General features: G+C 38.4%; 4 protein-coding genes and 2 long non-coding RNA genes across 6 annotated transcripts; 2 read left to right on the forward strand and 4 right to left on the reverse strand.

The window, feature by feature from the left end:
- LOC137727535 (uncharacterized) lies at positions 1 to 8,259 on the forward strand. Its single transcript, XR_011067807.1, has 5 exons — positions 1 to 189; positions 268 to 366; positions 7,302 to 7,375; positions 7,478 to 7,917; positions 8,108 to 8,259. It is a non-coding gene; the product is annotated as an uncharacterized lncRNA (long non-coding RNA).
- Positions 8,260 to 9,268: 1,009 nt separating this feature from the next.
- LOC137729322 (indole-3-acetic acid-induced protein ARG7-like) lies at positions 9,269 to 9,879 on the reverse strand. The gene has a single exon (XM_068468238.1). The coding sequence runs from the start codon at positions 9,824 to 9,826 to the stop codon at positions 9,527 to 9,529; it is 300 nt and encodes a 99-aa protein (XP_068324339.1). The 5' UTR covers positions 9,827 to 9,879; the 3' UTR covers positions 9,269 to 9,526.
- Positions 9,880 to 13,998: 4,119 nt separating this feature from the next.
- Positions 13,999 to 14,530, reverse strand: LOC137729321 (auxin-induced protein 15A-like). Its single transcript, XM_068468237.1, has one exon. It carries the CDS (start codon positions 14,435 to 14,437, stop codon positions 14,075 to 14,077), a length of 363 nt encoding a protein of 120 aa, XP_068324338.1. The 5' UTR covers positions 14,438 to 14,530; the 3' UTR covers positions 13,999 to 14,074.
- A 2,477-nt stretch (positions 14,531 to 17,007) lies between these two features.
- Positions 17,008 to 17,526, reverse strand: LOC137729236 (auxin-responsive protein SAUR21-like). The gene has a single exon (XM_068468100.1). The coding sequence runs from the start codon at positions 17,524 to 17,526 to the stop codon at positions 17,221 to 17,223; it is 306 nt and encodes a 101-aa protein (XP_068324201.1). The 3' UTR covers positions 17,008 to 17,220.
- A 5,380-nt stretch (positions 17,527 to 22,906) lies between these two features.
- Positions 22,907 to 23,212, forward strand: LOC137728094 (auxin-induced protein 15A-like). Its single transcript, XM_068466980.1, has one exon. It carries the CDS (start codon positions 22,907 to 22,909, stop codon positions 23,210 to 23,212), a length of 306 nt encoding a protein of 101 aa, XP_068323081.1.
- Positions 23,213 to 25,104: 1,892 nt separating this feature from the next.
- LOC137729237 (uncharacterized) lies at positions 25,105 to 27,104 on the reverse strand. Its single transcript, XR_011067979.1, has 5 exons — positions 26,931 to 27,104; positions 26,761 to 26,829; positions 26,591 to 26,659; positions 25,967 to 26,028; positions 25,105 to 25,284 (listed from the first exon to the last, which is right to left on the reverse strand). It is a non-coding gene; the product is annotated as an uncharacterized lncRNA (long non-coding RNA).

Genomic DNA, 27,104 nt, shown 5'->3' on the forward strand with positions numbered 1-27,104 from the left:
CCCGAGAGCACACTCAGCTCCAACCTTCCCTCTTTCTCCCTTTCTCAGTTTGATCTCCCTCGCCCCCCCTTGGAGCTCCTCATCTCTCTTGTTCTTCTCATTCCTCTGCAAGTGTAGAGTGACCGTTGCACGTTGGTAACTAGTGAGAGAACGGGGGGAGATCCGGCGAGTGTGACCACCTTCGATTGGGTGAGTCTCAGACCCCTTTTGTCTATCTCTGGATGTTTTCTTTGATTTCTAAAACATATTTATTCGTACTTGGTGAAGGTTTAACTTGAAAACTACTAGGTGGAAACCTCCCCGGATTATGGCGAAGAATGTCGTGACTTCCCGACCAATTCCCGGCCACGGCTGGACCTAAGTATGGTATGATCCTCTTCCTCTCCCTTGTGGCTTCTTTTCCATGGTTTACATCGTTGAGTTTAGTGTAGTTTCGAGGTTGACCGGAGCTTGGGAAGCTCCTATTTTCGTCTCCGTGAAGTTGGTTTGAAAACCGGGTCAAACCGACCCAAACCTGGAAACCAAGACCCACCAACCCAAACCTTTGGGCTGGGCCACCAAGCCCAAGACCCCATCTGAACCCAGCCCTAAAACCCTCTAACCCAAAACCCAAACTAGGCCTTTGGGCCATGGAACCTAGCCCATAGTCTCAGGCCCAAAACCCTAAGATCCAAACCTAGTTATTACTTGGCCCAAGCCCAAAAACAAACCCAACCCAGAACTGGCCCAACCACTACGATCTAGACCCGGATCCGATGGAATATTCCGTTAGGGAATATTCTTTGGAATATTCTGTGTTGACTTTTACGAAATTTGCCCGGGACCCCCCTTAGGGTAATTCGACGTCCTGAATTTGTTTCCAATGTCCATTTTCCCAAATTCAATAGTTATGATAGACTTTTAGTAATTGGTACCTTTATGTGCTTAGGTGCAATTGTTTATGGCATTTCCGTCTTTGCTAGTTTGCACGGCTTTTCGACGGCGAAGTATCTGTGAGTGGACCCCTTCAAAAGTGCATATTTTACCATTAGAAATGCATACATGAAAAACATGATTTATTGGTTACGTTTTATGAAACGTTGATGAGTAAATTGGTTTCACGATTAATGAATTATCATGCTTTATCGACTTTACGTTCCTTGTGGTATATGATTGATGACTATATACATATTTGTGAATGTGATTTTACGATATGACATTTTAGCTACTGAACTCCGATTAACATATATATATATTAGAAATATTATGCTAGTGTTTTATGTACTTACTTAGTGGTTATTCATACGATTTGCCTATGGGTGAATGTCTTGCCTACGGGTGAATGATACTTTTATATTGGCTTTGGTCGGGTGTTGTAGGAGCCTACAAGTGATTGATATTTATATTGGCTTCGGTCGGGTGCTGTAGGAGCCTATGGGCGATTGATATTTATATTGGCTTCGGCAGGGCGTTTGGTTGGTGCCTACGGGTGGAAGATATTTATATTGGCTATGGCCGAGCGTTTAGTTGGTGCCCACGGGCAGAAGATATATATTGGCTATGGCTGGGTGTTTGGATGGTGCCTACGGGCGGAAGATATTTATATTGGCTTTGGCCAGAAGATATTTATATTGGCTTTGGCTGGGAGATGTAGTGCTTCCTGGCGAATGAAGATATATGTTTATATATAAATATATATATATATATATATATATATATATATATATATATATATATATATATATATATATATATATATGCCTTGTGCTACCACTACTGAGCAACCAATATACGATATATGTTTTATGAAAGGTTTTATGGCATACTAGGGTTTTCGGAAAAACCTATTACTTATTATGCTATACGAGTTTTCTAAACTTGGGGGTTAGTACGTTAAAGATTAACTGTTTTAGTATTACTTATATATATCAACTTGGTCTACTCCTGTTTTGTTTTGCGTCCCCTCAAGACCTAGAATCGAGGCGTACAATCCTGGTGTCAAGGCACTCCCGCATTGGCATCTTCGAGTCCCCTCGGTGTAGGACCCATCTCTTTGTTCATTCAATTTTATATTTCCATTCTAGTGTCTCGGTTAGTTGTATGCTCTGAACGTCTCCCTAAATTGCATAATCATTGTATTTAAATTTATAAGTGTTTTTTATATTTATTATTTCTCATGCATGTTAGTATGGTTCGTCACCTTCGGGTGTCGACCAGCACGTGCCTACTTTGGTGTTCGGTGGATATCAGGGTCGGGCATGTCAATTTGGTATCAAAGCGTGGTTTGTTCAGAGCATACTTAGGATATTTTGTTACTGTAGTTGTGTGTCGGTCTTGACATCATTTGGGTGTCACGACTTCTGAATTTGGTGCCATTCGACGTAGTTGTGCAAACTTTTCTCTGTTTGAATTTCAACTTTTGGTTGAAATACAAGAATTCATGTCAGGATTGTGTCTTATCGGTGACGAAATGGATTGTTGGACGACTTTCATCATTGGACCGATACTTTGCAACATGTGTTCTTTAGGAATTACGGGCAGAGTTAGATTTATATATGAGTGTTGGGAGACCCTAAATGGTGATGCTATTCTGCAACATGCGTTCCTTAGGAATTGCGGGCCGAGTCATATCTACACAGAAATGTGGTGAAACGGAAAAAAAAGTCCTAAGTGGTTTGAATTCGGAAAACCTGAGTCGGTGATGTCACTATGCGACATGCGTTCCCTAGTAATGACGGGTAGAGTCATATCTTTATGGAAATTGTTCGAAACATTGGAAGTGCGTGTTGGAGAAAGCGAGTAAAATGCTAGTTGTTATGAAGGTTAGTAAGTGTTAGTTTGGTGGGATCGAACCAATGTCCTTTGACTCGTTCCTGCCATGGAAACTCGTGTGGATCCTTAGAACAATTCTCGACAATTGTTTTTTTGATAACCTTCTTGCTTACTCTAACCACGAGGTCAAGTTCATTAAACATCGACAGTCAGATGTACGTCAAATTCTTCGAACGTTGTTTTTGTTTAGAGTAAATACTCTTCTTAAGAGATTCTTTGGTAGCAGACGCTATTCTCATCAATTTCCAAAAAAGGATTATGGTGTTGTGATATGTGAAATGTCTTTAGCCTCGTTAAATCCTATCAGCAGTTCTTAACTATTCTTTGAGCTTAGACCTATTTTCTTTTTAGCTATGAAACCAGTCAATTTCATTGCGATTCTGACAGCGAGCAAAGTTTCTGACAACAGGGTATTGTCTCATCTAACGTAGCTTTTACATGTTTCAAATTTCTATGGTGGTGTATTATTAAATGTTGGCTGAACGTTGATGCAGCAGGATTGAGTAATGCGTGTGTCTCTTGATGATTAGAAGGCATCAGACTTATCTTAATTTCTTTATATTCCTAGTTCGAGATGGGAAGAAATTTCCATGGTTATCCTTTTTGGGTTGTCGAGGACTTATTGGGGATGCGAATAAAGATGGGTGAGTGTCACCATAGATTTCTGTACAAACCATCTTGTACACGTGTTTCGGTATTTGTTGATCAACTCACTCGTTGTATTATCTACCAGTTCGAAAGGATTATACTTTCGAGCACTTGGAAAAAATTTTCATTCTAGACTTCGTTAGACCGACGTATCGATCACCATTGATTTCGACCGTGATCTTAGTTTCACCTCCTTGTACTAGAAGGCATTTTAGTCAACTTTAGGTTCGTGCTTACTTTACGACATTTCGTATCATTTCACTTCATATTTTTTCTATAGCATAGAGACTATTCAAGAAAACCACTCAGATCCGAAAGTTTTAGCCGGAACCATTAGTTATTCAACCACCTATTAACACCCTATCGAGCTAATCATTACCACTAGTGTTTGAATCTCGTTGAGTTTATCATTGTATCAAGTTGTTGTGAATTTTTGGAACGGGAAAAAAGTTTGAGTTCCCGTCTATCAGATTACATTAGACTACTACCTGAGTCAAGTCCGTACTCAACCATCTCGACTTGCGACCACAGAATCAAGTTAGGTACTTACACGTGTTCTTGCATCAAAGTTACGCATTCACTCCAGTTATCATATACTTTAGATTTCTTGGACTTGTTTTGACCCTTAAATTCGTGAGTGTTCACTTAGCTTTCTTGGCTTAGCTATTCGCTAAATCTGAGAGAAATTTTCAATGAATCAGCTTGCTTAGATGTTGTGAATCACATTGTTTTAGTTTTCGGTGTGTCGTCACTTTTATACCTTTTAGTGACGCGTGTTTCACTTCTAAGTTTTGTGAAGTTTTCATGAAGGCCATGAGTACTAAGTTGTTTGTCTTGTTTCGTATTTTTATTCGTAGACTATTAGACAGTCTGAATGAACTATCTAGATCTTGAAAGACGTGTTGCGTTCTTTTGATTTGTAGTTTCTGAATGATTAGCTTTTGCACCGATCTCTTTTGGAGTAGTTATGATGATAGTTTTATTTTCAGTTCTGTATGGCACTATTTGACACTTGGTTTGATTGATTATATTAACAGCACTGGTTGGACAGTGGAGTTCTGCAAATTGGTTTTCGGATGTTTGATTTTATGATTTGAGAAATTGTGTGCTTGTGTTGTTGTTGACGTGGGATTGGACAAATTGGTATTTTTGCACCCTTAGGAAATTACTACCTGCTTATCAAGACAACAATGTGTTGTCGATATTGCGGGCGGCCGACTGTAATATCTATGGCATATTTGTTGGTTTCGTTAAGCAAGTGGACAGGTAGACCCGTCTACAATAGCTGTTATTGTTTAGTTATTGTTGGGGCTCGACCTAAGGACACACCTGTTCTTAGAGTGCATGACGTTATGAATGCTTGGGCGAGACCCATTTTTCACTTTCGATTTTAAATTTTCAATACAAGTTTTTCAACCTCTATGTTAGTACATATCTATTTTGACGTTATTGTATTATACGTACATATTTTTGACCATACGTTATTGTACAATTTTGATTTTATATCTTTATGAAGTATGTTTCTACTATTTTGTTGATGGGGGAAGAAAGTAGAAGCTTAAAGGCATGAAAGAAGATTTTGCAACCCGCTCACAACGGTGTGGCATATTCTCTTTGATGCAACCACTCTGATGTGATTTCTTCTTTATACATATATTCTTTCCTATCTTCAAGTACTTTTACATAGTAAGTTATTTTCAAATTTCGGGACGAAATTTTCTTAACGGGGGTAGATTGTAACAACCTGTCCTGAATGTACGAAACGTCGAGGGTGATTTCATAATTCCACTTTGGTTTGAAAGATATTTTTTTTTTGTTGCTTTTAAACCTTAATTAATGTGCCTAGTGAGACCCGTTTCCTACTTAACCCCATCCCTTTTGCCACTTGTCACCTTTTCCCCACAGCATACCTCTCAGATCCCTTTTTTCCCTCACATTCCTCATTCTATCACCCCCTCATTCTCGAGAGCACACTCATGCTCATACCTTTCATTTTCTCCCTCTTTTGCTCTGATCTCCCTTGCCCCCCTCAGAGCTCCTTATCTCTCTCGTTCTTCTCATTCTTCTGCAAGTACAAAGTGACTGTTGCACTTGGTAACCAGCGCAAGATCGGGGGGAGATCTGGCGAGTGTGACCACCTTTGATTGGGTGAGTCTCGGACCTCTTTTATCTACCGGTGGATGTTTGCTTTGATTTCTAAAGCATATTTATTGGTACTTGGTGAAGGTTTAACTTGGAAGCTACTCGGGGGAAACCTCCCCTTCTGGCCACGGCTGGACCTAAGTATGGTATGATCCTCTTCCTTTCCTTCGTGGTTTCATTTCCATGGTTTACATCGTCGAGTTTAATGTAGTTTCGCGGTTGACTGGAGCTTGGAAAGCTTCGGCTTTCATCTCCGTGAAGCCTGTCTGAAAATCGAGTCAAAACGACCTAAACCCAGAAACACAGATCCACTAGCCCAAACCTTTGGGCCGGGCTACCAAGCCCAAGATCCCATCCAAACTGAGCCCTAAACCCTCTAACTTAAAACCCAAACCAGGCCTCTGGGCCTTGGAACCCAGCCTAGAGTCTCAGGCCCAAAACCCTTGGATCCAAACCCAGTTATTATTCGGCCCAAGCCCAGAAACAAACCCAGCCTAGAATCGGCCTAACCCCTGTGACCCAGAGCTGGATCCAGATGTGACCTGGATCTAATGAAATATTTTCTGGAATATTCTTTGTGTTGACTTTTTGTTGACTTTTATGAAATTTGCCCGGGACCCTTCTTAGGGCAATTCGATGTTCTGAATCTGTTTCCGGCGTCCATGTTCCTAAATTCAATAGTTATGATAGAGTTTTATTAATTGGTACCTTTATGTGCTTAGGTGCAATTGTTTATGGCATTTTCGTCTTTGCTAGTTTGCTCGGCTCTTCGACGGCGAAGTATTTGTGAGTGGACCCCTTAAAAAATGCATATTTTACTATTAGAAATGCATACATGAAAGGCATGATTTATTGGTTACGTTTTATGAAACGTTTATGAGTAAATTGGTTTCACGCTTAATGAATTACCATGCTTTATCGACTTTACGTTCCTTGTGGTATATATGATTGATGACTATATACATACTTGTGAATGTGATTTTACGATATGACATTTTAGCTACTGAAATACGATTAAGATAGATATATATATTAGAAAAATTATGTTAATGTTTTATGTACTTACTTAGTGGTTATTCATACGATCTGCCTACGGGTGAATGATCTGCATAAGGACGAATGTCCTGCCAAAAACGAATGATGCTGCTTACAGGTGAATGATACTTTTATATTGGCTTTGGTCGGGTGTTATAGGAGCCTATGGGCGATTGCAATTTATATTGGCTTTGGTCGGGTGCTGTAGTAGCTTACGGGCGATTGATATTTATATTGGCTTCGGCCAGGCGTTTGGTTGGTGCCTACGGACGGAAGATATTTATATTGGCTACGAATAGAAGATATATATATTGGCTACGGCTAGGCATTTGGTTTGTGCCTACGGACGGAAGATATTTATATTGGCTTCGGCCGGAAAATATTTATGTTGGCTTTGGCCGGGAGATGTAGTGCCTTCAGGTGAATGAAGATATATGTTTATATGAAAGGTTTTATGCCTTGTGCTACCACTAGTAAGCAACCTATATACGATATATGTTTTATGAAAGGTTTTATGGCATGCTAGGGTTTTTGGAAAAACCTATTACTTATTATGCTATACGAGTTTTCTAAACCTGAGGGTTAGTACGTTAAGGATTAATTGTTTTAGTATTACTTATATATATCAATTTGGTCCACTCATGTTTTGTTTTGCGCTCCCTTAGGACCTAGAATCGAGGCGTACAATCCCAGTATCAAGGCACTCCCGCATTGGCATCTTCGAGTCCCCTCAGTACAGGTCTCGGTTAGTTGTATGCTTTGAATATGTCCCTAAATTGCATAATCATTGTATTTAAATTTATAAGTGTTGTTTATATTTATTATTTCTCATGCATGTTAGTATGGCTTCGTCACCTTCGGATGTCGGCTAGCACGTGCCTACTCTGGTGTTTAGTGGATATCAGGGTTGGGCGTGTCAATGAAGACACCAACGGCACTCCACATGTCATGGCTCTACCCAAACCAAAACCCACCCGTAGCATGTGGGTTTGTCGTTTCATCAAGTATACCGTCAATCTCAACAAGCTATGGAAGTGTATTCTTTTGTTTTGGCAATATAGAGGATTCAAAGAGGCAGTATAACCAATAAATTGTACTGATTTTAATGTTCGACCACCATTTGAAGCTCAATATCAATGGACCTGAAATAGGAAGTTAGTTGTTTACGGAACTCTTGAAAGAGTAATTTGCAGGAAAAAGTAGATCGATCAGGTGAGGCAATGTTCCTAGGCTGGCAGAGATTTTATGTACGTAAAGTGGTTCATATTGGACATGCAGTAGGTACGTACTGTCGCTAACTTGTACATATTACGTCTGAAACCGTAATACTGATGTCATCAAAAGAAAGCTAATCTGGTTCTGTAAGTAATCGTAGATATATGCGTCTGAAGTCCTGTATTGGATGGAAGTCACAAGGGGATATTCCTATTCACACATCTCTAAAATTTCAAATGCTTTTTGTATTTTGCAGGTCATAAAATTGGTAGGGCATAATGTCCTCCAACAAATATACAGACTCAACTGCTACCAAGTTTTTAAGACTGGGACCGAAGACGCAGTCATGTGATCCTTCAATGCTTATGTCTTTTGTCAATCCAAACATAGTTTCCTGCCATATACAACATTTCCACACAATCCAGATATTTTTTCACTCTTTATCCTTTAATTGGTTTTTCCAGTTTTTATCATTTCCATTTAGTTGGGAAATTTGAATGACTTTATTTGGAAATTTTCAGAAATTTGTCTCCGACAATCCCAGTATTTTTTCTCTAATAAGTTGCACCAACACGGTGAAAACAATCAACCAAGTCAAAGGATTAAATTATCAGATAAAGGAAAATAGTGTAGAAATTCCCCATAATATTTGTATCTAGCGCATATATCTCATAATTTTATTTTGAGAGGGGGCCCATCATTACTACTTGAGGCACCACGGATTTGTATGAAGTACAAAGTATAACTAATTGAATTTCATTTCTTGAGAAAATCTGTTGTCATTGATAATTTAATTATATAGCAGATTACATTGCTATTTTTTTGAGGCACCAAAGCTAGAAGTAATAAAAAAATTAAGACAAGAAATGTTGGACTCCCACATCGGTGGGTGAAAAGAAAATAATGGGTTTAAATATGATTACCCCCACACTTGACTGATTGAGCATGTGATAAAGTTGATAACAGTATCAATGTCGTTAGAGTGCATCCCTTGGGCCCGTCGATTTAAAAATTTTAACATGGTATCGAGTCAAGGTTCGGGCTTGTACAAGCATTGTCACCAAGAAGGAAACAAGCTAGAACTCTTAACAGAGAGCCGGCCTCTAAGTTCCATTGAAAACAATGAGAACAAGTCTGGACTCTTAACATAGAGCGGACCTCTGAGTTTCAATTGCCAATATGTAGATCTCCACATGTGAATACTAAATAGGATTACACGTGAGGGGGAGTGTTGGAATCCTACATCGGACCGATCTAAAAATTCCAACAAGAAATTGGATCAGTATATAAATTTTATTTCATATTCCAATATATTTTGCTCAAAAGCAGCAGAGCAGTTTACATTTGATTGACTTAGAGCAGCCAACACATAAAACTAATTGGGTTAATTTAAATTCCCATGTCAACAGCATCTGTCGAAAATTTTTGAGTCATCATTTTTGGAAAGTTGGGTTTTTGGTGATGAATTCTTTGTTTGTCTGCTTCATTAATTTCCTAACTTTCAGCTCACATCACAGGCAGCTTCAGTACCGACGGCTTCACCTCAACACAGGATGTGAGTCGATTCAGTGGATGTTCGACCATAGCCTCTCCTTCATCGTAGCTCAGTGTGTTCCGAAATGAGGATCCTTTCGGACATGAAAGTGGATCACATATTCACTTCTTTAGTGTTCACTCACACACTTGAGCAGGAAGTGAGATGAAGGAAAGTGCCTTCACTGCAAGGTATTGTGATACCACCCATGGGATGATCATATCCAAATTCCTCTTCGGCTTGACTCAACAAATTTTGGAATAAAGGATCATTCAAGTATGATATTGGAATCACAAACCGCTTCTTCTGTCTCTCCCCAACATACACAGCAAAATAGCCTTTTGGGATATCTAAGGTCTTTAAAGCTGTCTGTTTTGAATTAGATAGAGACCGGACGAGACTTCTCTTCGCGCTAACAATTCCAGGCAACCGGAAACCCATCGATTTATGTTCTCAAGGGGATAAAAGAACTAGAAAAGGAATTCGAAGGACTTGGAAAAAAGAGAAAGCTTTGATATGTTCTTGGGAAGGTAAAGATTGAGTTGCTAATACCATTGTGAACTTGATCATGTGTATATATATAGATGAAAGGGTATGCGAAAAAATCTTATGGTACATGAAAATTATTGGTCAAGAGGAACTGCAAAGAGAAACGATGAGAGAAACTAGCTTATACCCAATCACATGGCTTTGTCTTGCTGCTCACATAACTCCCTACTCCGACAGATTTTTCGGACAGATTCTTGTGTGGAAGCAGGATTCCCTACCTCCTCCGGATAACAGGCAACACAAGAGACCACTACATGTGAATTTTGTTCCAATAGAATTATTTATGCCTGTCAGATAAGAGGCATTTTGCTTCAGACATGCCTGTTAATCACTAATCACGAATTACTTTTCTGGTTAGGCCTTGCTAACGACTGGGTACCCTTTGTTGCATCCACATGTTCTCAAATAATCAATTGCTTGCACACTGGATGTTAAACAAGTGGGCCAACAGTAGTGCATACGTTATGCCCCATCAAACAAAAGTTTGTGGGATAATTTGCATTTCATTGTAAACATGGAATAAATGCTAACTTGGCAAACAAGAATATATGGTGCTATGAAAATCTGGCATGGGGCCTGATGTATAAGAAGGGATGTGACTTTGTCGATTCATCAAAGAGTAAAGGAAGTTCAATATCATTTTGTTTTGCCTCTATGGAATCTAACGAGAAAACCGATCTATTGGAACACTAGAGACAATGAACACTGATGATTCACTATTAGATCAAACACTTTGAATTCAGTCTAAGAAACTAAAGCAAAAATCTGCTAAAGTTATCCAAGTACATTGAACTCTTGTTTTAGCAACTCCGTTGGCATGCATGTTTCAGAAGATAAATTGATAATAACCGGCTAAAAATTAGTAATTGAATAATCAGACTCTTACCGTTTACCATTTTGTAGGTTGACCGATCATACAAATCAACTTCCGCCACAAGGATTTTGTTCTACGAGATATTTAAAATTTAGGATCTGCCAAAACACATCGGTTTGCACCTATTCCTGCTCACGACCAAACTCAATCCGTGTGTACACATAAGATCTTATTAATTTTTTGAAGAGTGGAGGGATACTTTTTTAAAAGCAGTAGGTATTACGTACATATCTAAATCCCGTTTGATAACAAAGATTATTGTTGTCTTAAGAGCCCTTATCTGTTCCAGTCAAGAAATTATGGACACATATGTCTGAAGCATGTCCTCTACTGTATTCAAAGGAAGTAAGTCGCTCAAATGAAGAAGTAGCTTTTTCTGTCCACTCATCTATCCAAATATTTTCAAGTGGGGTTCCATGTTTGTAGGTTGTCATAAAAATGGTTGTGGCCAAAATGTTCTCCAACAAATATACAGACTCAAAAATAATATCCCAAAACAAGTCATCACAATCTGACTAAATTTTTCCTCTAGTTTACTCTAAAGTAATAACATGCACGACTAAGACCTGGTTTGGTACTGAGGTGATTCTGAAAAAAACTACTATAAAAAAAAGCTGGGATCTGTTTTTGTGTTTGGTAAACACTCAGCTTCAGCTTTTTTTCACAGTTTTGGGTGAATAAAAGCCAAAAACAAGAAGCTGCAAAACCCAGCTTTGAAATACCGGCTTTTTTTCACATCTGTTTTACATAAAAGTTTACCAAACACTCTAATACTGCTTTTTTTTTTTTTTTTTTTTTTTTTTTTTCCAAAAGTACTTTTACAAAAAAGTTTACCAAACACTCTGCTGCTTTATTTCACAGCTGCTTATTCTCACAGCACAGCAGAAACAGCTTTTTTTCAAAGCACAGCAATACCAAATTAGCTTAGTGGTTCACATGTGGAGATCCACGAGTCGACAATTAAAACTCAAAGGTCAGCTTCAATGGAGTCTGGACTTGTGTTCAATCTTTCCAAAAGGTGCTTCTTAAGAACTTAGAGGCTACCTCTACATTAAGAGTCCAGCCTTGTTTCCAAGCCCATACTTCCTGGTGACAAGCTTTTGGCATGTACAAGCCCGTAACCATGGGCTCTGATACAATGTTGGAATTTTAGATTGACAGGCCCTGGTGGCCCACTCTAATGATATAGATATTGTCCTCAACTTCATAATTACCACCTGCCCAATCCGTTAGGTGTGAGGTTTTACCACAAAAGGCCTCGATATTAGTTAGAGTAGGGTAATATTTAAACCCATTATTTTCTTTTGCCCCCACTGATGTGGGTTAGCTAACAGCATGGCTGCTTGGTTGTCACAAAACAAGGACATAGGATGATTGCTTGCAAACCCTAAGTCAAAGAGAAGACATTTTAACCAAATATGCTCACACACAGTGTGTGCCATTGCTCTATACTAAGCTTCTACGCTAGAACAAGCAACCACAGTCTACTTTTTGCTCTTCTATGTGACGACAAAGGTACAATAACCAGTAGTTGATTTGCAATCCGTGTATCCCATGATCTTTGTCCCTTGAGGTATCATAGAATTTTTCAACATGCAAGTGTAGTGTAAGTGCACCATTGTAGGGGAATGCATGAATTGACTCATTTACTCACTGCATACACAATGTCTGGCCTTGTGATACTAAGATAAATGAGCTTATCAACTAATCTTTGGAAGAATAGATATCGGTGAGAGGCTCCCCCTTCAACATCTAGCTTCAGTTTGCTATCAAGTGGAGTATGAGCTCGTTTGCAATCCAGCACCTCAACTTCTCGAAGTAAGTCAAGCACATATTTACGTTGGTTTAAAAACAGTCCTGTATGAGATGTGGCCATTTCAATTCCAATAAAATATTTCTATGCTCTAAAATCTTTAATTGCAAATTTTTTATGAAGAGAATGCTGGAGGGCATTGATTTCATCAATGTTCACTACCAGAAAGTACTGATGAACCATATTTCGTCTGGTTAAGTCATTTAACCCAACGAAAATCTAAGTTCGTTGAGCAAAACTGGTCAACATTTAGGATTTTTCCAACATATTTACGAGACCAAATATTTTCGAAAGGTAAGAAAGAATTTGTCAGGCAAATATTTGGTGCCAAAGGAAAAAAATGACTCGTATCGTGTAAACTCTTGCCAACAAACCATCAAAGTTTTGTCGCACAAAGGCTGAATTAGGTTTTAGGGTTTTATTTTGTTAGGTCAAGTGGAAATATTCATCTGGCTAAGTGAGAAGGTTGGCCTATTAAATTCCTTCGATGATTTTTGCAATCTGCGAGACTAGTTTCCACGATCTACCTGTCAAACTTGTTTGTATATACTCTAATATCTCATACACCAAAAATTACTGAAAAGAAACATTTGGAGATTAGGTAACGAGAAGAAATCCTTCGATGGTTACGAAAGAAAAATCATGATTAAACAGTTGTTTTAGCTCTAGTTTTGATGATTTTTTACAACTAACTCCTTGATCCTATAAGAATACAATTAATGAATTTGATCATCAATTTAAAATATTTACACTAGTGGCACAAAAGCTTATGTTCTACTTTATGAAAGTATAAAATAAACTCCTTAAGTGTTTGTGGAATCTATTATTTTAATGGGATACGCATTTTACGAACCTAGTTTCAATGATCTAATCATCAAACTTGTTTGTATATACTCTGAGGTCTCATACACCAAACACCAACAGCAAACATTCGGAGATTAGGTAATAGGACGAAATCTTTCGAGGCTTAAAAATGAAAAATCACAATTTAATAGTTATTTCAGCTCTGATTTTGATGATTTTTTACAAGTACACTTCTCAACCCTATAAGAATACAATGAACGAACCCGATCATCAGTTTAAAATATTTACACTACTAGACATCATAAAAGATAGAAGGTATCATAGATTATAAATATGTCGCATTGAAATCCATTATGGTTAAATCAAATTATTCATCACACGAGCATGAAATATGTTGATGCTCGTAAATAGAAGACCAGAAATGAGCCTAAAAAAATTTGGTAAAGAGAACAGTTAGTAAAATTGCTGTAAGCGGCGAGTATGTGGAAACAGAGCTGTGTATAGTTTGGATAGTGGATAAACGAACGAAGATGAGAAAAAAGAAGTATGAATATCTAATTAAAAGTTGCTAGATTTCTACATAATTCAGGGAGACATTGGTTCACTCCCCAATGAAAAACATGGTTACAAAATGTTGAGATTGTCTACTTTACAAAATTCTCCCAAATAGTTGGTTGAAGTAATATGCAGATTTCATTATGTATTCGCACAATCCATTCAAGCGAGAAGTGACATCAAGGAAGGCATCTTGTCTGCAGGGAATTGTTAGACCACCCATTGGATGATCAAACCCGAATTCTTCTTCAGCCTCACTTAGCAAGTCTTGAAATTCAGGCTCCTTAAGGAATGCAACTGGAATTACAAATCTCTGCTTTTCTCTCTCGCCAACATAAACTGCAAAATAACCTTTTGGGACATCTGCTAAATTAGTGGAAGCTCCTCTGGCTGTATTTGAAAAAGATCGTTGAAGAAGTTTCTTAGCAGGAATTACAGCTGGAAGACGGAAACCCATTGTTGTGAAGCTCGAGATCAAAAGTAGAAGAAAATCTCAAAGAACTTGCAGAACAAGGAAAACTATTGTACTTAAGAATTTTTAGACTTGAGAGTTTGTAGCTTGTATTTCGTGGTTATAAAAAGAGCCAGTCATATGGTTTATATATACTTGAATGGTCGTGTAGGATTTCTCTCTTGGAGGAAATATATGGTGCAAACAAGGACAACCTGATTGGGGTATAGAAAGGAACAAGGGCTGATAAGGGATCACATGGTTTTGTCTTCCACATTTCATCAAGCAATTACGAAAAATATGTGAAGCAAATCAACCGATACGAAATCTCAACCACTATCAACGAGTCTTGGTGATGAATTGGATGACAAAGCCATGTCGATTTTGGTCAAATGTTTGTCTCTTGCAAATCCCCACTCATTTATTGAAAGACCTGTCGCACCAACTACTAGAGATTTTCTGACACATCGATTGTAAATTTTATTAATTTGGACATGAAGTACAAGAAGCAAAGATAGCAAGTTGTATAAAAAACTTGCAGCCACAGAAGAGTAAATTAGAGTTGGGTGCACAAATGCATTTTGAATTTGTCTCCCACAGAAGAAATGCTTGTCTCAAGTATGTCTCTCTTGATTTTTAGGTTATTATCCTTCCCAACAGATTTTAATTACTTTAGTTTTAATATGATAGCCATATTGACTTTTGCATGAACTATTGTCTGTTCATTGGGTCCACGCTAGTTCCTTATCACCAATCATTACAGATTACAGATGGCTTTTGGCATAGCAGTTAATCTATATATGCATGCATATGATCAGGCTTGGGAGTAAATTGTTTCTTTCTCAGTCTGATGAAAGGACGGATGTAAAGTTTTTATTGCACTCTATCATCAACTAAAGTCGAATGATTGAAGTATGTTTCTGCCAAAAAAAAAGAAAATGATACGTCATTGTTACAATAAATAAGGTTAGTTTGGATGTTTTGCCCCATTTTGGTATCTCATTTTGTCCTTGCAGGAATGGATCTTGTCCAATCCAAAATTTTCGAGGTTTTAACATTCCAAGTTGAAATATTTTGTTCTAGTTCCAGAGGTAGCAAAATCTTGAATAAGTTTCTTCTTCAGATTTTCATGGTTGAGTTTCCATTAGAATCTCTTTTAATAGATATTGTTATGCTAATGTGTATACCACTAGAAATCTCGACTAAACACACCCTTTTTGAAGCAATTGTGACTCCTACTTGTTAATTACTTGATTTATATTATCAAACTGAGAATTTCCTACAACATTCAGAAACGTAAAATAAGTTAAACCCTTCAAAATTATTTAGTAACATTAAGTGCATGAGCACCAAATTTCACTGTTAGTTCTAATGGACACAAGCTTCCACAAAAGCTCATCGTTTCCAGCACAGTCCTGAATCTCTGCTTGAGCAGTGTGCTGCTAAATATGAACCTGGTGCGACCCCCCTGCTGATGTGCAACCCCGAATTGTTTGTTGACTAAATACTGCGGTTTTCAACAAGGAATTTGGTTGTGAAGAAGTGGTACGCCATAAACCATGACATATAACCAACAAGAAGAATAGGGGAAGCTAACCACAAAATGATGAAATGGGAGGGGGAGGGGGAGGTACTAATTACAATATATGTACCTCTTGATTAATCAGAAAATGGTTCAATGAATGTTTTCCCCGCAGCAAACTAACCCCAAGAAGATTTTGATCCTAGGAGTTTCATAGTTATAGCCAAACCTAGGGGCATATTTCATCTTTCCAATCACATTGACCTGAGCAGAAATGGTACAGCCATGTCTGCAGCTAGTGAGTCACGCAGCATTTGCTTTTAAAAGCTAGAGACTACGGTAAAGAAGTGTACTTTGTTGTTGAAAGCATAATTTCATGCTCCAACGGGGATATGTTGAATCAACACATTCGGTGCTCCCTTATAGAATTGGCTATCTTACAGGTCTTCTGAGAGGTCTAATTAAAGGGTGGTTTTGTTTGCTTGAAAGATTAGCGCTGCATCAACATCACCCGCTGACACCACTAAATGTGGACTTATGGTGCTCACACACTTAATTTAGCATCAGTCTTATTGAAGGTCAAACGTTTCTCTCATTCTTTTATTTTGTATGGTGACTCTTATACATCTCCTACATCAAGTATCAATAAAAAGTTGGAGTCGCAATTGGATATATGGAGGAGAATTATTCTTATACAGAAATTTTCGTATTGGAGTTGTTTGAATGAAAAATTCACAATTTAATCAACAGAATGACATACTAGTCATGCAGAGAAAACTTAGATTATTGTCCAAAACTGTTGGGGGAACTACTTCTTAACATATAAGCATTCTCTTAACTGTAAAAAAGGATCCTAATGGGAAACTGATCACAAGAGAATCTGAAGAAATAAATCCAAGATTGTAGGTTACATCTTTTTTTCATTCTCATTTTTATGAAAGAAAACAAAATTACTCCTTATGGTTAAATCAGGCGTTTCATCACACGACCAAGAAATGTTTTGTTGGTCATTATCAGAAGATGATAACAAGCAGCAGCAACACACCTGGTCATATAATTTAAAGGGATGCTTTCTATATTGTAATGTAATAAGCTATGAATATTGCTACAGTCTCCATTTAGGCATTTACGAATCTGATTCAAGGGGAAAAGTATGTGTCTCCCTCCTCGATCGAAAAAAAATGCACAAAATCTGGAAATTGTTTGGTTTCCAAAATTGTAACAATCACACAGTTCGTGTAATTGCTTTCCACAATCTGCTACTCTATCATAATGCACTCAAGCGAGATAATAGATCAAGGAAAGCATCTTGTCTGCAGGGAATTGTTAGACCGCCCATTGGATGATCAAATCCAAATTCTTCTTCAGCTTCACTTAGCAAGTGTTGAAATGCAGGCTGGCAGAGGAATGATATGGGAACCACAAATCGGTGCTTCTCACTCTCACCAACATAAACTGCAAAATAACCTTTAGGGACATCTGCTAAATTATATGAAGCTCCTTGACTTGAATTTAAAAAAGACCGTCGAAAAAGTTTCTTAGCAAGAATTACAGCAGGCAGCCGGAACCCCATTATAGTAAATCTTTTGGAGGAAAGACTAGCAATAGAGTTAATAAAAACTTGAAGATCTCAAGGAACTAGCAACAGAAAAACAAGAAAGCTATATGCTTGAGAATTTGAATTTAATTTGGTGGTCTTGATCCAATTCATATCGTATATATAGATGAAAAGTCATGTTGATTAATATTTTTGGCTAAAGAAAAAATATATGGTAAAGACAATGACAACTCGATGGGTATAGAAGGGAACAATAGCTCATTAGGGATCACATGCATGGTTCTGTCTTCAAATTAATCACGCATTTAGGGAAAAAATATGTGGAGCCTCAATCACTACCAAGGCTTCTGAAGAATTGGAAGACAGAGCCATGTGAACTTTGAAATGCTAATATCTATTGCCATTCAATTGCCTGGAGAATACCCACACGGCCCCTCACGCCAACTACCAGAGATTTTTTCCCGACACATCCATCATTTTATCAGTTTGGGTATGGAAACTTGTTGCTATGATATAGTAGTTCAACCACAAATCAATTTGTATTGGGTCCGCATATATAGTATGTTGAACTAGCAACCTGCCAGAAAATGCCTGTTTTCAGCATGTCCCTGATTTTATAGTTATGTATCTATTCTTCCAAAAGGATTCAATTATGCAAATTTTAATCTGATCTGATGGCGTCGGTGGTTATAACTTGGAGACAAGTTCAAGTGATTTACCTTGAGCTAATCTCTCTCATGATACCATCGTCGTGCCTCAATGATTGCCAATCAGTCGTTTCAGATAATGGATGGTTTATGGCTTATATCCATTTATCTATATATTTTATGGTAAGGCTCAGAAGAAAATGTCAAAGCCTTCTCTCATTTTTGGAAGTCAACTGAAATTTTGCATTGTTGCTTAATTTTCTGAATAAGAAATTTTAAACTATGGGTTTCTGGTTGCCGGGCACTGTTCATGCTAAGAAATTCCAAGTTTCTTCAAAGGCCTTGGATATTCCTAATGAGAACTATAACGTATTATTACTTTTTATTCTGCTGGTTATCTTATATATCTCATGTTTGGGTTCTAGTGAACTCTTATGAATTTGTTCCTACGTCTTTCTATCACTCGTCAATTCTGGGTGTATCTCAGGAACGAGGTGTGATGCCTCAACCATGATAGATCGAACATAAAAGGAGAGATTTGTTAGGCTATGACTTTATATGCTCCGCTATTGATTTAGTTCTTTGTATCCATACAATCTCTACTAAGTAATAACCTTCATATAGTAAGGCTTAGCAAAGTTGGCTAGCTAATGTAGTGAGCTCCTAAACTCTTCGGTATAATTAGGAATGAAATCGTGTAATTATAAGTTGTAAATCCCGATGTAAGATTTTCAACATTAACATGGTATAGTACAATTCTAAATATTGTAAAAGGGAGCTGTTATTTTCACAGCAAATAGTATTTTCCTTACAAAAATGCAGTGATCATTTACTAAAAAATTACTGCAACTTTTACATACATCATTCAAAGATACAGTTTTTACTTCTCACAAAACTTTTCACAATTACTTCCTACAGGTAGTGTTACCAAATCATGTAATTCTTTATGGACCGCGGTTGACCTAGACAATAGTAGATAAGAGATGCTCGTATTGTAAGCAAACTATATACAAACTGAAATCTTTCTGTGAAACCCCACCCTAAACTAATTGTAATTTCATTTAACAAGAATTATGAAATTACCCTTTTGTCCCCTATCCACTACCCAATCCGGTTTCTTTTTGGGATTTCCTCATAACTCTCTCCCTCTCATTAGCTGCCACGTGGCAGTTTCCCATCTCTTTTCTCTCATTCTCTCTTCCTTCCTCCAAGCTTTTTCCCTCTTAGCTCACTCTATCTCTCTTGCACAAACTTTCTCTCCCTCACCCCGATCTACACACACCCCCCAAATCAATACATGGCGATGATAGTGACACCTCCACACCCACCATGTAAGCCTCTCTCTCCTTCCTTCTTCGTGAAGCCTAGGAACCCAACAAAATTCCTTCGATGAGCCCTATGGCTTTCGAGCCAAAATCCGGCAAACTCCGACCACCACTCATCGTGAAATTGGTACGAATCTCTTCCTCTCCTCATAAGGTTTAACTTGATAGCTAAATCTCACCCTAGGTTGAGAATCGATGTTGAATGAAGCTGGGGAAGCTCTGGCCTTCCCTTCCATCGAAATCGGGTTGAAACGACCCAAACCCAAAACCCCATGTAACCCAAGTCCTTTGGCCCAAACTCTTTGGCCAGGCTTTCAAGGCTAAAGCCCATTAGAACCCAAACCCAAAACCCCTTGTAACCCAAGCCCTTGGGCCATATAGAACTTAGGCTTTGGACTCATTAAACCCTCGACCCAAATCCTTTGAGCCCAAACCTAAAACCCTTTAACCCATTTCACCCAAAACCAGGCCTGTAGGCCGTGTTAACTAGAGCCTTAGGCCTAACCTTGCAGCCTGATTCCTTAAACCCAGGCCTTTGGACCATGGAACCCAACCCAGTTATGGAGCCCAGGCCCAATTGCCTCAGCCCAATCCGGCCTAACCCAGAGAACCCAGGAACCTAGCCGAAGCACATAAATAGTCCAATTAATAAAACTCTATCATAACAATTGAATTTTGGGAAACGTACATCATAAATAGATTCAAGATGTCGAAAAACATAAGGGGGAACCTCGGGTACCCCCACGTGCTGCTGCAAGGTGGTGGCTTCGGCGGCCACTCGCTTCTGTGGGTTGCTAGAAAGTTGGCCAGAAAAGTCATCGACGCTGCTGTTGACAGAGGCGCGTGTACTCCACGTGCGGCCCAAGGTGCAACTATTAGCGGCAATTTTGTCCTTCCTATTTCGCACGGTTTATCAACGACGAAGTATTTGTGAGTGGACCCCTTCTAAAATGCATGTTTTAATAGTAGAAATGCATACATGAAAAACATGATTTAATGGTTACGTTTTATGAAACGTTTTATGAGTAAATTAGATTTACACTACATGTTTATCATACTTCACTGAGAATATTTTGGAATACCATACTTTATCTAATTTATGTTCTTTGTAATATATATGATGGATGACTATATACTATTTATGAACATTTTTTTACACTCTTGGTAGTATATATGATGGATGACTATATACTATGAAGATTTTTTGAGATATACGTACTTATGTTGGAAAGATTATATTCAATGATTTTGTACTTATCTAGTGGTTACTATATATGCCTTCGGGTGGGTGCTGTAGGAGCGTATAGGCGATTGATATGTGAAGTGTTCTGAATGAAGGCCTTCGAGCGAATAAAGTGTGCTAAATGAAAAGTTCTATATGCCTTCAGGTGATACTGATACCACTGTTTAACACACTATATACGATATATGTTTTACAAATGTTTTATGGCATGCTAGGGTTTTTGGAAAACCTATCACATATTATGCTATCAGTTTTCATAAACTTTGGGGGTTAGTACGTTATTGAATAACTATGTTTGTACTACTTATATATCAACTTGGTCCTCTTATGTTTGTTATGTGCCTCCTTAAGACATAGGAACGTGGCTTACAATCCGAGCTACGAGGCATTTCCCTAGCAGTGACATTGTGCCATCCTTTCTACTTTGACATCATTGTAACCACTCCTTATGCTTGTATTCTGAATTAGATGAATGCTTTGAACATGTAATGAATTATCACTATCAGTATCATTGTTGGCAGTTGAATATTATTATATTGTTTTATAAGGTTTATGTGGGAATATTACATTGCATAGTTCGCGAGAAATTTACATCCATGTTTCACATGTTCTCAGTATACGCATTCATTAAATGGCTTGCATCACCCTCGGGTGTCAGCCAACACGTGGTCATCCTAATGTCCCACTGACATCGAGATTGGGGCGTGTTAGATTAGTATCAGAGCATGCTTTCTTATTTCTATAATCTTTCGTTCTTCTAAATCTTGTTTGCCTTTTATCAGAATCATGGATCTTGTTGGTGGGAATGTACCTCGAAGACCTTGTTTTGGTCTATTGGGAGGAATTCAGTAATTGACCTTCGCACTACGAAATGCTTTTCCTGGTAGTAACAGGATGAGTTGTACATATATGGAGATTGCTCGTAGCCACGACCTTACGAAACTTAATGTAGTTGGAGCATGTGAGAAAACTCTGTAGTTTTTAAGGTAGTTCCAGTCAGGGTCACATGCTTTCTCAATATGAAATATTGTTCTTAGATTTCTGAATACTTTCTTAACTCAAATTTTGTTTTTGGGTTATAATTTGGGGATTTATGTAGTATTATTTTCTTTTCCGATCTCAGTTATTTTTCTATTTTTAGTATTGCTTTTTTTTTTTTTTTTTTTTTAATGTCAAATTCATCTATCCACTCGTCTAACTTTCATGGTCTATCTTTGTGTACAGATTCTATTCTTTTTCCTGAAGTTCCAATTGCTCTCAGGTTGTCCAGCCATCTTCTGCTTGGTGTTGTGAGGATATTTTCTAGAAAGGTGAATTACCTGTTTGATGATTGCAGTGAGGCTTTGCTTAAGATAAAGCAAGCTTTTCGCTCCACTGCAGTTGATTTACCTCCAGAAGAATCTACTGCTCCGTATCATTCCATCACCTTGCCTGAGACTTTTGATCTTGATGATTTTGAGCTACCAGATAATGAAATTTTTCAGGGGTTAGTATGTTCCATTGTGTTTAGGGCTAAAGCTTTAGCTGTTGAGATGCTGGATATGAAAATTTGTACTTGTGTGAATTTTAACATTCAGTTGTTTTGCAGTCCATGTGATTTTACTTGAGCTGATGTTCCTTCATTGGGTCCATCCTTATGGCTTAAGACCAATCATTTAGATAATTGATGTTCCTTGATTGGGCCCATCCTAGGGAGATCAAAATTTTAAACCAAATTTGCAAAACAAATGATGTGTTACCAATAGGAAATAAGCAAGTTAATCACCGTTTAAGTAATAATCTAATCATCAACAACCACATAATTTGGTTTTTAAATTTTGTTTAAAAAATTTAGTCCCCCTAGTATTATCCTAAAATAAATGATGGAAGGATAAATACTTAACTCGATCCACATATTTTGCCTAAATTGCTTGTTAGGAAGACAGAACCATGTGATCCCTCATGAGCTCTTGTTCCCTTCTATGCCCCATCCGGATTGTCTTTGTCGTAAATTCTCTTCAATAGAGGTTACTCTCCAAGACTTTTCAACTATATATACCAAATGAGTGCGTGGGTTAATGACCACCAAATTAAGTCTACAACATCTCAAGTCTGATTTTCCTTGTTTCCCAAGTTCCTTGAGATCTTGTTCAAGTTTTTATAAACTCGATTACTAGTCTTTCCTATCAAGATTTACAACAATGGGGTTCCGTCTGCCAGCTGTAGTTCCTGCCAAGAAACTTCTTCGGCAGTCTTTTTCAAATTCAAGTCAAGGAGCTTCATATAAGTTATCAGATGTCCCAAAAGGTTATTTTCCAGTTTATGTTGGAAAGAGTGAGAAGCAGCGGTTCATTGTTCCTCTATCATTCCTCAACCATCCTGCATTTCAAGACTTGCTAAGTGAGGCTGAAGAAGAATATGGATTTGATCACCCAATGGGCGGTCTAACAATTCCCTGCAGACAAGATGCCTTCCTTGATCTCATTTCATGCTTGAGTGCATTGTGAGATTGGATAATGGAGAACAATTACATTTACTGTGTGATTGTTACAATTTTGTACATCGGACAATTTTTCCACAACTTGTACATTTTTTTTGATTGAGAAAGGAGAATTATTTTTCCTTTGGAATCGAATTCGTGTAAATGGAGACTAGCAATTTTCATAGCTTCTTAATTTACAATATTGAAAAACATCCCTATACCACGCGTTGTTGTCTTCTGCTAGTGAGCATTAAATTGTTTCTTTCTCAGTCTGATGAAAGGACGGATGTAAAGTTTTTATTGCACTATATCATCAACTAAAGTCGAATGATTGAAGTATGTTTCTGCCAAAAAAAAAAGAAAAAGATACGTAATTGTTACCAGAAATAAGGTTAGTTTGGATGTTTTGCCCCATTTTGGTATCTCATTTTGTCCTTGCAAGAATGGATCTTGTACAATCCAAAATCTACGAGGTTTTAACATTCCAAGTTGAAATATTTTGTTCTAGTTCTAGAGGTAGCAAAATCTTGAATAAGTTTCTTCTTCAGATTTTCATGGTTGAGTTTCCATTAGAATTTCTTTTAATAGATATTGTTATGCTAATGTGTATACCACTAGAAATCTCGACTAAGCACACCCTTTTTGAAGCAATTGTCACTCCTCCTCGTTAATTACTTGATTTATATTATCAAACTGAGAATTTCCTACAACATTCAGAAACGTAAAATAAGTTAAACCCTTCAAAATTATTTAGTAACATTAAGTGCATGAGCACCAAATTTCACTGTTAGTTCTAATGGACACAAGCTTCCACAAAAGCTCATCGTTTCCAGCGCAGTCCTGAATCGCTGCTTGAGCAATGTGCTGCTAAATATGAACCTGGTGCGACCCCCCTGCTGATGTGCAACCCTGAATTGTTTGTTGACTAAATACTGCGGTTTTCAACAAGGAATTTCGTTGTGAAGAAGTGGTACGCCATAAACCATGACATATAACCAACAAGAAGACTAGGGGAAGCTTGTTGGAAAATCAAATAAAAACAGGTTGTTAATGGTTAAAACAAGCTGTCAGTTTCTTTCCAGGGTGTTTTTCAGCAACTACAAAGACCATGTGTTAGCCGAAAGGAGATTGAAAGACAGCAGAGATGTGAGCTGCTGTGTGCAAGCCGAAAGGTGGTTATTACAACCTGCCATGATGCAATGCATGTGTATGCCAACTGTCAAAGTTGCTGCATGTGTTTGAAAGGGTGTAAAGATGTGGAACACCATCATTCATTATATGTATTGTTGGATTGTTTATTTTTTCAGTTTTGTATAAATAGGCCATCTTGCTAAGCCTTAAAAAATATCATCCGAATCCCATTTCCCATTCTCATTTTCAGCTTGTAAGCTATTGATTTTTGTAAACTCTCTTTTCATATATCAAAGTCCAAGTGTTTTTTTTTTTTTTTAAAGCTTGTTGCTTCCCTCCTTTCTCTATTTCTTTGTCCAATTTTATTGAGAGTGAAAGTGAGAGGTGTGATAGAGTTTGTAAACTTATCACCCACATATTTTGGTATTGAGTTAGTAAACTTTAGAATACCAACAATTGGTATCAGAGCCAGAATACCATTCTGGCAGGTGCAGCAGTTATGGCATCCAACTTAGTGCAGCTCCAAGTTCCCACATTGAAGAAAGAAAATTATGAAAGATGGTGCATCCAATTCAAAGCATTGTTTGGATCACAGGAGCTATGGGAAGTTGTCAGTAGTGGGTATGTTGTACCCACTGCCGAGCAAGAAGCCGTATATTGACACGCCCCGACCCCGATATTCCCCGAATACTAGGATAGGCACGTGCTGGCCGACACCCGAGGGTGACGAAAGCCATTTATTAAGTGTAAAAGCTGAAAATAAGGGATAAATAAGGTTTATAAATATAAAAGAATAATTAATATGCAAATAAGGACCGTGTTCAGAGCACACCTCTAAGCTAGAACACTAAAAGAAAATAATATAAAATTGAATGAAACAAAGGAGTGGGTCCTACACCGAGAGGACTCGAAGATGCCGATGCAGAAGTGTCTGGACGTCGGGATTGTATGCCTCGATTCTAAGTCCTGAAGGGGGCGCAAAACAAACATGAGTGGACCAGGTTGATATATATATATAATAAAACAGTTATCAACATACTAACCCCCAGGTTTTATGAAAACACAAGTATAGTGAGAACATAGGTTTTCCGAAATCTAGCATGTCGTGCAATGTCTCAAATCATAAATCGCATAAATAATAATCACTAGTGAATGTCCGATATAACACTTCAGGCCCCATGCCGGCTCCCCGTCTCTGAGCAGACAGTCAGAGGAAAATGCACTTCAGGCCCCTTGCCGGCTCCTCGTCTCTGAGCAGACAGTCAGAGGAAAACACACTCCAGGCCCTATGCCAACACCAAACCGTCGCCCGGGACGGACCGGATCTATCCCTTCGTCCCGTAGCGGAAAGGACCACTAGGTAAGTACAAAACCAGTGAACATACATATATTGAAAATCAACTTCATAGTATAAAGTCATCCATCATCTATACTATAAAGAGGTGTTCTAAACATGTTCTAAATATCATATCGTCATCCATCAGATATGCTATAAGAACATGGGTTATAGGAAAAATAGTAATAATTCAAACTAGCCTCAGTAAGCATGTTATCTCAAAACGTTCATAAAACATAATCATAAAGTCATGCTTTTCTGTGTGTGCAATTCTACCATTAAAACATGCATTTTTAGAAGGGGTCCACTCACAGTACTTAGCTGCCGAAGAGCCACGCAACTAGCGAAGATGGAAACGCCACAATTAAACGCCCCTAAGCACATAAACGGTACATTTAGTCAAACTCTATTCAAACGATTGAATTTGGGAAAACGGACATCGGAAACGGGTTCAGGACGTCGAAATTAGCCTAGGAGGGGTCCCGCACAAAAACTCAAAAAGTCAACGGTCAAAGTCAACGTTGACCGTTGACCCGATTAAAGTCAAAGTCAACGCCGACCGTTGACCAGGTCAACGGGTCAACGGGTCACGGGTTTGGGCTTTAGGGTTTTGGGTTAGGGTAATTGGGTTTAGGTTTTAGGTGGGTTGGGTTTGGGTTAGAAGGAAAGTGGGTTTGGGTTTGAAACCTCATGGCCCAAAGGCCTTTAAAACAAAATAAAAATAAAAAGGAAAAGGTTTTGGGTTTTGGGCCAAAGACCAAACAGGCCTAAAGCCCGTGTGAGGGTGGAGAACGGCCCGAAGGCCTGGGTGCGCCGGAGAAGGACGCCGGAACTCGGCCGGAAAATTCCCAAGCTCCTTTGGAGCTCAAAACTCAACCAAAACATGTCATTCAATATACCAAATTGAAGCCCCGAAGGTAAGGAATCGAAATATACCCTTGGTTCCCGTCATCGTGGTCGGAGTTGGCCGGAAAACAGCCTGGAAGCCACGGGTGTCCGCCGGAACTGGGTAAGATTTAAATGAGCATAACTTCTTCAATACTCAATTAAATTGGGTGAAACAAAAAGGAAAGTTGTAGTACTCAGCGAGACGAAGAGATTGATACCTTGCACGCCGGCCAACTCGCCGTGGTTTGGCCGGAAATTGCCTCGAAAGTCACTGAGGTCGCCGGAAACTGGGTAAGATTCAAATGAGTATAACTTCTTCAATACTCAATGCAATTAGGTGAAACAAAAAGGAAAGTTGTAGTACTCAGCGAGACGAAGAGATTGATACCTTGCACGCCGGCCAACTCGCCGTGGTTTGGCCGGAAATTGCCTCGAAAGGGGCGGTGCTCGCCGGAAAACTGGGAAATGTCTCCGGGGTGGTTTCTTCGTGGTTTGACGTCCAAAACAAAACCACGGGGTTAGAAAAGAGTTATAGGTGTGGGCATGGGTGTGTGTGGGTGTG

The sequence above is a fragment of the Pyrus communis genome, chromosome 3 (assembly GCF_963583255.1).
Source record: "Pyrus communis chromosome 3, drPyrComm1.1, whole genome shotgun sequence".
Lineage (NCBI taxonomy): Eukaryota > Viridiplantae > Streptophyta > Magnoliopsida > Rosales > Rosaceae > Pyrus > Pyrus communis.

Excerpts from the sequence above, each read along its gene's own strand:
- LOC137729321 (XM_068468237.1), bottom strand. The coding sequence starts at position 14,437 with ATGGGTTTCCGTCTTCCAGCTGTAATTCCTGCTAAGAAACTTCTTCAA.
- LOC137729322 (XM_068468238.1), bottom strand. The coding sequence starts at position 9,826 with ATGGGTTTCCGGTTGCCTGGAATTGTTAGCGCGAAGAGAAGTCTCGTC.
- LOC137728094 (XM_068466980.1), top strand. The coding sequence starts at position 22,907 with ATGGGGTTCCGTCTGCCAGCTGTAGTTCCTGCCAAGAAACTTCTTCGG.
- LOC137729236 (XM_068468100.1), bottom strand. The coding sequence starts at position 17,526 with ATGGGGTTCCGGCTGCCTGCTGTAATTCTTGCTAAGAAACTTTTTCGA.